A 12,928-nucleotide genomic window follows, 5' to 3' on the forward strand; every position below is an offset into this window, starting at 1 on the left:
GCATAATCAGATGAACACGAGATCCAAAGTCTACCATCAGACGACCTGCCAGCTCCACTGGCACTGATTGATAAACAAACAACCCAGCATCGCATCACAATGGCCCTGCCTGCATCGGGAGACGTGCCCGGAACAAGTATCCATGAGCAAAGATCGACGAGATTCCGTGATTCTCTCGGGTAGCGCGCGGCACGCACGTCCTCCTGCGGGCCTTGCGGGGAGTTGGATGTTGAATCTGGAAAGTGCACGTCTGTGTTGGGAAATATCCGCCTCCCCAAAATCAGGAGTTGCAAGATTACATGTAACTCTACGACCAGAATACCGACGAGTCTGGGAGTAAACAAATTCCGGATTCCCCAATTCCTCGTTATAGCAGAAAGACATAATGCTAATGTAATATTGTGACATGCAGGATCCTTGACTACGGCTTCTGATGGGACGATGCCGTGTCGAGAGTTGCCGGCCCGCGCTCTCCCCCGAGCTGCCAGAAGAAGCTCGGCTATGTACCACTTCACTTTAAACAAATGAAGAATTGTCTTGGCGCATACTTCAGTAGCCTTCGAGGAGGACCAGATGTGATGATGAACGACTCTTCCGAGAGGAGGCAGGGAAGACTTGTGATGCATCGTGAAGCGGCAGCGAATAACAACCACCGTAGATATTACCTCCAACTCTGAATGAGATTTTTGGTTCCGAAAGGTTCCCATGATGCAGGCTCAATGCAACCTTCTACATATGTGCGGAAAGGCCGAAGTGGCGCAACAACCCACGACGCATTGTGTGATGAACAGACACGGGGGGCCAAGTTTGGATAAATAGCTGCGTGTCGCTTCAACCTTTTCTTGGGAAATCGGTCACATCTTCAGTCACGACTATTCAGAGTATAGAGTCTAGTCATTTGATCTACCCTTTGAAACTCGGCGCAACCATGAAGTTCACTTCCATCGCCGCCCTCTTCGCCCTGCCGCTCCTCAGCGCAGCCAGCACCATCGACCGCCGAACGCTCTCCGCTGTCGTCACCGTCGACACCAACAAAGTCGTCTCCACAAACGTCCCCGTCATAGAGTAAGTCTCAGCCCCTCTCTGCCCAACCGGCCCATCCGCCAGAACATACCCTTTGAACAGAAAAGAAGCCACGACAATAAGTCACTAACCTCCGCTATCAGGGGACTCGTCCAGCCCGGCGCCGTGCAAATCTCCGCCTCCGTGATCAACGAGTACTACCTCAACGCCACGGCCTACCTCAACCCCGACAAGACCATCGGCTACCACCTCTACAGCCTCACGGACGAGGACGGCTACGGCACCCTCGTCACGCTGCAGGGCATCGGCGACTACCGCTCGGGCGAGTTCTTTACCAAAGACGCGGCGACCGGGCAGTTCAGCCAGAACGGCAGCAACGTGCTCTTCTACAACGCCCTTGCGTACGCTTTGCTTGCGCCCTTGCAGGAGGCCGCGCTGCTTGTTCGCCAGTAAAGGGTTCAATGCCGCCAGTTGCTGGGTGATGTAGTTGTGGGGATGATGAGTGTTTTTTGGGCACAGGTGAAGCTGAAACTTTTGATTCTTGTATATAGTAAAGCACCTTGCTCAATTATTTCAACGGGGTAGTTGTCTGATTGAAATAATTGTGAAAAGCCAAATCGATTCAAAAATAATAGGAACCAATCGCATTATCCCAAAGGGACTTTCCTCTACCAATATTTCTTTCAGATCCACAACTGTTCTCACATTATTCCGATTCAACTACCATGATTTAGAACTGAATCATAGCAGGCTGTGTCTTGCTTACGGCTGGGCGACCGTTATTGGGTAACCTGAAGCAGAGGTCTTGTGTCACGGGATGCGCATGACGAAGAGCCAGTAAGATTCACCAAAAGCAATGCTGTCAGCCATGCACGCAGAACCAACCGTGCCAATCCTATAGGCGGAACCGGACTCGCAAGTGATCTTGATGCAGCTCGGGTTAACGTCTGACCGGAGATGTGGCTGTAGAAGCGCCCGTTTGTCGGGAGGGGTACCGGATCAGGCAGCATCGCGAGATCTCGAATTTCACAAACGGCATCGTCATTCGGAGCTCGCCCTTCGTCGGGGCTCTTCAGGCCTCGGTAGCGAACAATGAATCAGCTTCAGCATCGTAGTACATCTGAGCCAACCGACCGCTCTCTACCTCTGGATCCACGAGCGCATTTTCTTACTGGTTCAGGAGGCACCACGGTCGCGCCTTTCCTAAGTCCCAGCAGTTCTTCTAACCTGCTGTCTACGAGTCTCGTATGGGGTGGGGACAGCAACCCCTACTCTGACTGGTATATCAACAGCGTCCACCAGCAGTTCGTCCCTCTAAAGCATGCATTCAAGCCTCTCGAAAGCTAATGATCTTGATTTCAGATCGTTCGATCCAGCGAAGCACGCGTACGATGAAGCGGTCAAAATCCTACGAAAAGAGCTCACAACAACCGAGCGTGAACTAATATGGCTGGGAGAACACAACTCAATCCAAGATGTCAAATTGGCTCTTGACAAGGCTTTGGAAGAGTACCAGAAGAAGGCGAAGGGTTCTAAGGTTCGAGACTGGCTGGCAAAGTGCTCGTCTCGAGTAATGTACTATGCCGGTAGGCCGATGTTATTTCACGCCAAGTTCTCCAGGAATCAAGCTCATCATGTGGCAGCGGTGTTCGACACATTCTCGCAACATCATCCCGAATACGTATCTCTGGCATGGGGTGCCTTCAAGTTTCTATTTATTGTGAGTGGTCCTGGTCTTGCCACCTCTACCGGCTCTTTGCTGACTTTCTGAGGCGGTTCTCAACTACGAGGAGCTTCTTGTGGAAGTTTCAAAAGCCGTTTCTCGAATTGCCGACGTACTACCCCGAACCGAGCTCCACTCGCTACTCTATTCTACCCCAAGAATGCAGGAGAACGTGGCCCAGCTCTATGTAAAAATCCTACAGTTCTCGATTAAGGCTATCCAGTTCTATAAGAAAGGAAAATTGTCACATTCTATAGCCTCTATTGTCAAGCCCTTCGGCTTGACCTTCAAGCCAATAATTGAAGAAATCAGGGAGAGGTCGATACGTGTTGACGAGCTTGCTAGTGCTCTTTCTAAGGCTGAGATCAGAGACCTTCACGTGAAGGTTCATGGGCTCAGCCAGTCGGTAGCACAACTAACCGGAATGGTGGCTTGTGAGTTGCAGCGCAAACGACCCAAGGTCGTTAGGTTTCGACAACTGCTGATCCCGGCCCAGTGCAAAGCCAGTCAATCCTATCTCTTCAAACACAACACAAGCAAATGTTTCAAAACACGCAGATAGACGCCATACGATCAGCGATACTTATCTCGGACACACCAATAGCAGCCGATAGCTTGGACTGGTGTCGGTCTATGCGAAATCGTCGCCGGCAAAGGTCTTTCACCCAATTACCTTCACCGGCATTATCTAGGCTCAAGCTATGGGTCTCTAGTCCAACTTCCTCTTTGTTACTCGCAGAAGGCAGAGGTGTCACTACGAGTCCGCTCGATTTTGCCGCAGACTTTATTGATATCGTCATTGATCACGGCTACCCAGTTGTTTGGGCTCTTCCATTCACGATAGCCGAGTCTAGCGAGAGAGCGGCACCAGTATCATTGTCCGGAGTTCTTAGATCGCTCATATCTCAAACCTTGGCAGTCAATCCCGACCTTGTGGTTGAAGGTATCAATCCCCTCACAGACCAACATTTTAAAAGTACTTTGACAGTTCAGCAATGGTTTGATATCTTTGAACGATGTATCACAAATTCTTCACGCTTATTTGTTGTGATTGATATGAGCCTCATTGGAATGGCGCTGCAGCATGAAGAGTCGCAAGCTCAGTCACTAAGCACGGACAAGTTCGTCGAGAACATGGCAGCTATTGTGTCGAGAAAGGTGACTGGGGGCCTCAAGGTGGTTATTACTTCATGGAGATTCGGCTCATTCACGAACTTAGACGCCGAGGAAACTTTCAGGGAGAACTGTATATGTACTGATAGAGGACGCCATGTGGAGCTGATGATGAAACAACCTAGGTTCCGAGCGGTAGATAGAGGTAAACAGCGACATACTATGGCTAGATTTAGATCTAGCATGGCCTGAGGAGTCTCAGCGAATGCTTAAACACCTCAGGTTGGGCAGATATAACTTAGAGACTATTGAGTAATCATGCTGGTATAAAACATGGCTCAGACACATGAGGAAAATTGGCATGAAATGTAAGACAGTTGAGACAATGTGAGGCCCGGTGAGGTGAGCCCTGCCGCGCCAAGCTAGGCAGAATTTGACGTGGAAAGCTTTCACCCAATCATTAAAATGTTGAAATGCAAGTGGCCTCGTGCATGGGTGTGTCACGTGCATAAGAACAACGGATGGGGATTCGCCTGAGCGAGTTCTCTTTGTCCCTTATCTACTGCTGTTGTCAGCATTAGCAGCTATATTGAGGGGTTTTGCCTATTCGCCTGATCTCAGGATTGAAGTCAGTGGCCCAAGCCTACCCATCCAGCTATCAAGCAGATCATTGGCCAATGGCCTGAAAGACTCTCTTCGACGCCTGGCATATACTTATGTTACTTCTAATCTAACTTCTTTACCAAAAGCCCGCACTTCTTGTAAGGCCAAGCATAACAGCAGTGTCTGACGCCGACTGACTAGAGCATCAGATACTAGACGTGCTAAATATCATTCAGCGTGAGCACATTTTATCCTACGGGACCTAAAGGTTCCGACATGAATACCGGCTCGGAAGGAGGGATCAACGGCATATTTTTCATCGATCAAACCATTTCGCGCGACGTCAACGAAAGGAGAGAGGAAGCTGGCTTACTTCCCAGACTGAATTCGAAATTTGACTCTTTAAGTATGAAGAAAGTTCTATGAGAACCATTGCTGGGTCTCCGTTGACGAAGCCAGAAGCTCTGCGATTAAACAGCTCGCAGAAGCCCAACCAGCCTGCAGAGGAGTCCAAAGTCACAAGCGAATTTGGACGCATGTTTTCCGGTGTCGGAAAGGGTGCCCCCAGAATTGGCGACCCAGGTTCAGTTACTGCCGTAGCCCAGCAGCCATATACCGACATGAATACAGGTCTTGCGCTTCGAGGCGAGACGGACGGTCTTGGCCTTGAGCCGCCGCGCGCACTTGGTCGGCCTAGACCTGGGATGCGAACAGGACCCATTCGTACCTCAGATATTCGCCCGGATTGGGGGCAGCCTCCACCGACACCACGCCCTCCCACGAAATCAAAGCTCCCGAATATCAAGCCCGTTGCACACTGGTCACGGAGTTGGAAGGCGCCGCCGTTCCGAAAGAAGAGGTCACTCTACTCGACTGTGAAATCATCAAGAAGTTCTAAATGGCGAAGAAACTTGCAAAGAAATCAGGGCCCAATTTTTCACGACAAGCCCCGAGCTGTTGGAGATGATGTTGGAAATCTCCTAGGAGATGCAGGTGATACAGGAGATCATTCAGTCGCCACCTCCCGGAAATCAGTCGAAGTAAATTCTCTTGCAGAATCGCTGAGTACACTTGCGGAGCGACACCTCAACCTCGATGTTCTTGACCAATCCAGAGATGTTTCAAGATTTGTATCTTATCTTTTCGACACAATTCAGATGCTGGAGGCTGAACTCAACTACAAAGACGCCGGATCTGAGAGAAGTGTCAGTTTTACTGGGAGCGATTCAGACGAACCGACCATCCAGAGCGTTCCCGTGGCTCCGTGCTTCCGAACCCTCCATCGAATTTGGTGCGGCTTGCCAGGTCACGATCACGACAAATCCCTTTTCGAAGACGAACCAGTAGCCAAAATCAAGTCTGCATCACCTCTGGTGACAAAGGTCGAAGCCACGAACAAGATAGAGAACTTGGATGCTTATCTAAATAAACATCCACAGTTCTGTTTTATCGTCATCAAAGAACATACTTGTGTTAGGGAACCGGATGAAGATGCATCTGATCGAAGATCCGACGCAACAGGCACGCTCTCCGAGAGATCTGAAAGATTGACAGTTTTATCACCACTCCTCCGGAAGGCCCTCGATCAAGTCGCTCAGTACAACCTTGAAAGTAGTTGCAATATCGTCCAAGATGGAATAAGCATGGATGCTCCTTATCCATTTCTGTTTCATCACAGAGAAAGGCTCGTCCAACTTTCCAAGGACGATGCATACGGACGAGTTTTGTCGCCGTTGCTAGAGTTTTTGAATGAAAACTACACGGACGAGTATGAAGAAGCAGTCAGGATGTTCGATCGGGGGTTCGTGAACGCCCGTCATCTGCAAAAGCTTTTTCAGCCAAACCAGCTGGTCATTTTGAAGACCTCTGAAGACTTGAATGTTTATGCGTTGGACCAAGCTCCGAAGATCTCGAAGGAAGGCATGTCGTTTGAAGGATGGTCATATTTCTACACTGAAGTCTGTTTGCGACAGAAGATGCGGAGAGAGACCATGGATGTCATTGCCAGTGAAGACGTCCAAATCTCCAATCTCAAGGTCCACCCTTTCAGCTTTGGAAGAAAAGAAGATATTGAGAAACTGACTCATAGAGGCCAAGCATTTTGGAAGATGAAGGGGCAACACTACGCATGCTACACTGGCTGGGATCATCAACATGATCATTGCTACGTAGGTCACCCATGCTCATCTTAGCTCGATACAAACCAAAGTGTGGTGCTTTGCTAAACAAACTCAGAACTCGGCTAGATTCATGGTAGATTTGGCTACTCATCATCTCATGCACCCGTCGAACCGGTCGGATATTCCCCTCTGGAATAGTCGTCAAAAGAATCAGCCCTGGCCAGAAAGGATCAAGTTGGAAGATGAAATGACGCCCGAGATCATGTTACTTCTTCCTTCAACCGTTTACGGCTTCAATCTCCAAGACAAGAAGTGGGGTATGAGGGATCCCAACTCAGGAAATTCCCACACGCCGAGTTCTTCCAAATGCTAACGAGTGAGCAGTGGACCTAGAGGTGGACAAGTTCCACCCGGTCGCGTGGAACAAGGACGCGTTCAAGCGTCTGGTCCTCGACGAGAAGACAAAGGAGATGATATATGCTCTCGTAGACATCCAAACAGCAACAAAAAGGATGGACGACATCATAACTGGGAAGGGCAACGGTCTCATAGTTCTTCTTCACGGTAGCCCAGGTACTGGGAAGACCTTGACGGCCGAGAGGTGAGACATGCACGCTGACCAGGCCGGGAATTCGACCCTTACTGAAGTTTTCCCAGTGTCGCAGAAATCGCGGAAAAGCCTCTGTACCGTGTTACCTGCGGCGACATCGGTACTGAGGCCCAAGATGTTGAAAAGTACCTCGCCACCGTCTTATACCTGGGCAAACTATGGGATTGTGGTAAGTGCAATAATGGAACCTTTAATACGGATGAATACCGATGCTTTATAGTTCTTCTTCTCGACGAAGCCGATGTTTTCTTAGAAGAAAGAACATTTGCAGACTTGCAAAGGAATAGTCTAGTGTCAGGTCAGTGTGGAATCTTGCTACAAGTTGTTTCTTTTCACAGTATTAGGTATCTAATCACATGCGAATAGTTTTTCTACGGGTACTAGAATACTACGAGGGTATCCTCATCCTCACGTCGAACCGCGTTGGCCACTTCGACGAAGCGTTCAAGTCACGTATCCAGGTGGCAATCCACTACGAAAATCTTTCCAAGAAGTCTCGCAAAGCCATCTGGCAAAACTTCCTCGAGATGATTGAGGATTCTGCAGATGAAGACGCGAACATCGCCGAGCTTGAAGGTCATTTGGATCAGCTAGCCTCAGAAGAGATGAACGGCAGGCAAATCCGCAATGCCTTACTCACGGCAAGACAATTGGCTAAACACCGGAAGGAGCGGTTGGAATGGGAGCACTTGGATCAAGTAATGAAGACTTCGGCGGCTTTCAACAAGTATCTGAAGACTATTCGTGGACAGAGTGACGATAAGCTAGCACGGGATGAGGGGCGGCGATGAAGTCGAAGCAACATGCAAGGCGGGGGACTCTTGGTTTTGGTTTTCTTCACACAATGAATATTATGAAAGATAAACGACGTCCAATTCAATAATATTAATCAGTTTCCTTGATCTGAGTCAAATGCGGGAAAGTAGATCAGACCATTACATCAGACTTAAAGTTCTTTCCTAACACATGGGCCACTGGCATTAAACGTAGAGTACACATCTGCCTAGGTCGCACCATTAATACCAGCTACTAGTTCTGTGGGAGTAGCAACTGATCAAAACCACGCAGGCTGACCGCAACGTTCATTGCCAAACTCCATGCGTGTAGGTGTTCTTTATACGGCGAGCTGCGAATCTTTGTGGTAGAAGCCCAACTTTCCGTTCGATTACCCAACAACAGCCGCCCAGCCGTAAGCAAGACACCCCCAACTTCTCACCTAATCAAGCCACCAAGTTGCACCACCGCCCTTGGGTGCTGACAATTTTGAAGCGCCACCCGGCTTGGGACGGAGGACTGATTGGGTCAGATCAAAACAATATGTGTCTTGACCACTGTCCAACCCCCATGGGTTTGGTTGACGACAGTCAATGGGCAGACTCGCAAGTCAGTATAATCACGCACTGGAACGTTGTGTATATGATCTCTGAGGACAACATTGGTGTTCGGAATCGGAGAGGGGAGGCTGAGTGGTAAAGGAACATGTCCGCTCCCCTTCTGGCTCTGGTGCTGCTGTATTGTTATTGTAGAAATGACAAGCGGACCAAGCCAATTCACGTGGGAGCAAACTGAGTTCGGAGCTCATCCTGCTCCACGGCAACTCTCATGTTTTATTACAGGGTGCTTCAAGCACTTGTACCGGCCTGGCTTCGAAATTCACGAGTTCCGCGTCTCATCCTTTCCTCGTCAGTTTTCTGTTCATGCGCATCGATTGCTGTACGATCACTTGTAAGAACCGCTACCCCGATGATTGTCATCACATCCATGAGTTTCTCAATTGTGAAATCCGGTTTCAGCTCCGCACACTCCACACGCTCACCATACCCATGCCGTGTCCAGCACGCCCTAGCCCCAATATTACGAGTAAACTGGATATCAGCAACCGTATCCCCAACCACTACCACCTTAGAAGCATCAACAACCGCATCAGCCAGCCCAGCATCACGCATCTTCGGCACCAGCACGTCCGTAAAACTCCCAACATCAGGCTTCCTCGTCGCACCGGGCGTCTAATCACCCACAATCAAAGTCTCGAGCACATACCCATCAAGGCCATCGTTCTGCAGCGCCGCATGGACGGCCTGCACGCCCTTGTTGTTAATGATAGCGACGGGGATCTTACGCACTCGCAGGCTCGACAGGACCTGGTCGGCGTCGGGGAAGGCCCGGATGAGCGATTGGCTGTGCTCATGGGCGTACAGCCGGCGATACTCGGCGATCCAGCGGTCCTGGTCGAGGTCCTGGTGTTTGAGATGCTTCGTAGAACTGATGGTGTGGTGGTGGACTCTACGTTCAGGACCGGAGGCCAAGAATTCTTTTTGGTGCAAGAGACATACAGGTCTGCCACCACTGTTTACGCCACCTCCCGCCCTGATACCAACGCCCAAAGTCAATACTGCTGCAGATCGGCCATAATGGTAGCGACGAGTCCTTATAAAGAAGCCATGAGGACCTTTATAAAGCATTCGTGGTAAAGAATGCCTGCAGGTCAGCCCCTCCGCTGTACACGTACCTTCTCTGCGCTTGTCGAAATGTCCCCGCACTCTATGGAGGGGAGCAGAAAGAATTCCGTCTTAGATAAACGAACGCAAGAAATATCAGACTTTAGCCCAACAGCCTCAAGCGTGGACAGAATTCAGCTAAGTGGACCGCGACTTCTAGAGGATGTTCCGCCCGGCTCATCATTGGCTCGCTCGCATTCGAGTCGTGTAGTCCGAGCACACGGCCAGCCGCATTGCTCGATAATTTCCTCAAGAGACGAGATAAGCCTCTGCAGTTGCACAGCTTTGAGTTAAAGATTCGGATTGGAGGTATTGGAACTACACGCCTTGACGTTTAGAAGTCGTGGAAAGACGGAGGAAAGCACGGGGCCACTCCGAGACACATGGGGCAGAACCCTACGCCGGCCCGGACCAGACTGCCGTCCCACGTTGGGAAATGTCCGTACCCATATGCCCGGATCCTACCCTGGTACCTTATTCAACCGATTCCATGGCCGCCAAAAGACCCTCCTTCCACCAAAGTCCCTGAACCCACCGCGGCAGCCAGGCACCCATTCCACGACAGCCACGACTCAAACGGCTCTCCCAAGAAACACCATCCCCAATCAAGCACTTCTTAATGCAACGAACCCAATTGGCCAGGTCCCCTTTCTGCAGGATTGTGGACCCGAAAGCGCCCAAGCAGTGACGCCGCGCTACCCTTGACCTCTTGGACAGATTGAGACAAGGGGCAACCGGCGCGTAGGTCTAAACCGGAGTCGTCAAAAAAGAAGGATTCAGCGCTAAATTCTGACGTAAAACGCCCGCAAATATGAATTTAATCTTCTTTCTGGGATGGGAAATCCGAGTCTCTGGGCGGGACGAAGGAGGAGGGGAAAGCTGCTGTTCGTCGGGTATATGTCATGCAGCCGTCCGCAACCCCCTCTTCTGTGAGATAGCATTCACAGTCTTGCATTTTCCGGAAAAGGTTCAGTCATCCCATCTGCGGATTTCGTCCTAGGTCACGAACGCATACGAGTTGAGACGACGGAATCATGGCCAGCGCAGCCCCCGCCGTGATTGGAGAGCTGGCGGGGAACGGGACGGCCAAGGCAGGTAGCTTCCTCGCGTTCCTCGCGGAGGACGTGCAGAGGTCGCCGGTGCTGTACTCGACATTCGCCGCGGTCCTGGCGATTCTGGTGCTGGCGAATATGTTGTCGTCGCCTGCGGTGGAGGAGCGGGAGCCGCCGCTGATGAAGCCTACAATTCCTGTGATTGGGCACTTGATTGGGATGATTAAGCATGAGAGTCATTACTTCAAGTTTCTTGAGTAAGTTTCCATGGCGAATGAGGGGTGGGCCTGACGCGATTGAGAAACTCGGAGCTGATCATGTGTGTGATGCAGACCTAGGGGCTTTCGGATCGCGACGCTGCCTATCCTGGGCGGAAAGGTGTACGGTGTGTGGTGTCCTATGCTGGGACAGGCTGTGCATCGCAACAAGGACCTCTCATTCGAGCCGTTTGCTCTCGAGTTCGCGCAGCGGGAGCTGGGGTTCGATAACGATACGCTCAAAATTCTGCGGGATTCGACGCTGATGCCGGAGTTCTTTGACGGGATCCACGCGGGGATGACGCCGACGAACGTGCGACGTATGAATGCGAATGCGTTGAGATACGTGGCCACGGTGCTGGAAGAGATTCCGGCTGGGGAGGCGTTTGAGACCACCAACTTTTTCTTGTGGGTTAGGGACTTGATGACTCTGGCAACGGCTGAGGCGCTGTATGGACCTGCGAACCCGCTTGCGAAGGATGCTAGCTTGATGGAAGAGGTTTGGTAAGTTCACCTGCAGCGTATCTCGCTTGATTTCACTGACACCACGTAAGGGCCTTTGATGCCGGCTTGGGCCTGCTCATGCTGGGCGTCTTCCCATCCATCATTGCGAAGAGATGTTACCAGGCCCGCGCCAAACTTCAGGCGGTGCTGAGCGATTACTACGGAGCAAGGGAGGATGACCACGAGGAGGCGGCGCAAATTGTGAAGAACCGAGCAAACGTGCTCCGAAAACATGGCATCCCTGATAGGGAAGTTGGCACGTTCGAGATTGCTCTCCTCCACGTGGGCACATCCAACACAATCCCGACTCTGTTTTGGTTTGTTGCGCATGTCTTCACCAACGCCGAGCTGGTAGCCAAGCTCCGAGAAGAAGTGGCAGCGATTGCCACGCACGGATCGAACGGCGAAGTGACCATCGATATCGGTGCGATTGACGAAAAGTGCCCGTTGCTTGTGAGCTGCTACCGCGAGTCCATCCGGTTGTCGAACAAGGGCATGGGGCATCGCCGTGTGATGAAGGACACGACCATCTCCGACGGCAGGGGCAACACGTACCTCTTGAAGGAAGGCTGCAACATTCAGCTGTCCCACGAGGTCTCGCATAGCTTGGAGAGGGTCTGGGGAACAGACTACGACAAATTCGTGGCGGATCGGTTCGTAGACAAGAAGGCTGAGGGAGACATCATGATGGAGAAGGTCAAGAAGGCTGCATTCATCCCCTTTGGTGGCGGAAGGCACCTGTGCCCCGGACGCAACTTTGCGTTTGCTGAAAACCTGGGGTTCGTGGCTTCGCTGGTGTTGGGCTTTGACGTGACGACGCTGGACGAGAACAAGAAGGCAACGACTGCGGCCCCAAAGATGGACCGGTGTCCGATGACGGCTGCGGCAGCCCGGCCGATCAACAATGGCGAGGGTTTCGGTGCCCGCGTCGCGAGACGGGAGGGGTGGGAGAGGGTCAAATGGCAATACACCAGCTGAGTGGTGTGAGGGTCCTAGGTTGCCAAGCCGTAGAAATCATTTCGCCCATTGATTCTGATCTGTTCAGAGAAGTGCTTCTCTTGGCACTGAAGCATGATGATGCAGCTGTACGACTGACGTTGGTGATGATGACAGGCGGCTCTCAATGGCCCCAGTCGTGGAGGGGCTAGTCGCGTGTCGCAGGCCTCTGATCAGCGCTTGTTGACGTCCGGCATTCGGAATGTGGAAGGGCAACCGATGGCGACGTGTTGCTGCAGCTGGGGTTCGACGGAGATTGGGCGGTGATGAGTGATGATGCTGAAAGTGCCGGGAATCAAGCTTGAAGCCCACAGAACGAGACCGGGGTGGAGCTGTCAAGGCCAAGACCAAGACGTGGGACCTGCAGCTGCATCGAGCTCATCGGAGCTGGAGCTGGAGCTGAAGCTCCTCTGGGCTGGCTCAGCCACA

General features: G+C 51.4%; 6 protein-coding genes across 6 annotated transcripts; 5 read left to right on the forward strand and 1 right to left on the reverse strand.

The window, feature by feature from the left end:
* Nucleotides 1–928: 928 nt before the first annotated feature.
* CGGC5_v014468 (uncharacterized protein) lies at nucleotides 929–1,476 on the forward strand (the record flags this gene model as incomplete). The annotated part of the gene is made up of 2 exons (XM_032029297.1): nucleotides 929–1,065; nucleotides 1,167–1,476. 2 exons carry the CDS (start codon nucleotides 929–931, stop codon nucleotides 1,474–1,476), a joined length of 447 nt encoding a protein of 148 aa, XP_031890973.1.
* Nucleotides 1,477–2,115: 639 nt separating this feature from the next.
* CGGC5_v014469 (uncharacterized protein) lies at nucleotides 2,116–4,678 on the forward strand (the record flags this gene model as incomplete). Its single annotated transcript, XM_032029298.1, has 7 exons — nucleotides 2,116–2,327; nucleotides 2,386–2,609; nucleotides 2,667–2,743; nucleotides 2,796–3,180; nucleotides 3,243–3,252; nucleotides 4,609–4,620; nucleotides 4,672–4,678. The coding sequence occupies 7 exons, from the start codon at nucleotides 2,116–2,118 to the stop codon at nucleotides 4,676–4,678; spliced, it is 927 nt and encodes a 308-aa protein (XP_031890974.1).
* Nucleotides 4,679–4,738: 60 nt separating this feature from the next.
* On the forward strand, nucleotides 4,739–5,360 carry CGGC5_v014470 (uncharacterized protein; the record flags this gene model as incomplete). Its single annotated transcript, XM_066153099.1, has 3 exons — nucleotides 4,739–4,868; nucleotides 4,925–5,044; nucleotides 5,218–5,360. The coding sequence occupies 3 exons, from the start codon at nucleotides 4,739–4,741 to the stop codon at nucleotides 5,358–5,360; spliced, it is 393 nt and encodes a 130-aa protein (XP_066007435.1).
* An 889-nt stretch (nucleotides 5,361–6,249) lies between these two features.
* Nucleotides 6,250–7,983, forward strand: CGGC5_v014471 (putative 26S proteasome regulatory subunit-like protein; the record flags this gene model as incomplete). Its single annotated transcript, XM_032029300.1, has 6 exons — nucleotides 6,250–6,630; nucleotides 6,698–6,899; nucleotides 6,967–7,183; nucleotides 7,240–7,361; nucleotides 7,413–7,490; nucleotides 7,559–7,983. 6 exons carry the CDS (start codon nucleotides 6,250–6,252, stop codon nucleotides 7,981–7,983), a joined length of 1,425 nt encoding a protein of 474 aa, XP_031890972.1.
* A 1,215-nt stretch (nucleotides 7,984–9,198) lies between these two features.
* On the reverse strand, nucleotides 9,199–9,924 carry CGGC5_v014472 (uncharacterized protein; the record flags this gene model as incomplete). The annotated part of the gene is made up of 3 exons (XM_066153100.1): nucleotides 9,199–9,559; nucleotides 9,702–9,706; nucleotides 9,913–9,924. 3 exons carry the CDS (start codon nucleotides 9,922–9,924, stop codon nucleotides 9,199–9,201), a joined length of 378 nt encoding a protein of 125 aa, XP_066007514.1.
* Nucleotides 9,925–10,724: 800 nt separating this feature from the next.
* Nucleotides 10,725–12,481, forward strand: CYP7B1-2 (25-hydroxycholesterol 7-alpha-hydroxylase; the record flags this gene model as incomplete). The annotated part of the gene is made up of 3 exons (XM_032029302.1): nucleotides 10,725–10,999; nucleotides 11,075–11,503; nucleotides 11,554–12,481. The coding sequence occupies 3 exons, from the start codon at nucleotides 10,725–10,727 to the stop codon at nucleotides 12,479–12,481; spliced, it is 1,632 nt and encodes a 543-aa protein (XP_031890970.1).
* Between the last annotated feature and the right edge of the window lie 447 nt (nucleotides 12,482–12,928).

This window comes from Colletotrichum fructicola (genome assembly GCF_000319635.2).
Source record: "Colletotrichum fructicola Nara gc5 chromosome Unknown KSG_Nara_v1_contig09, whole genome shotgun sequence".
Taxonomy (NCBI): Eukaryota; Fungi; Ascomycota; class Sordariomycetes; order Glomerellales; family Glomerellaceae; genus Colletotrichum; species Colletotrichum fructicola.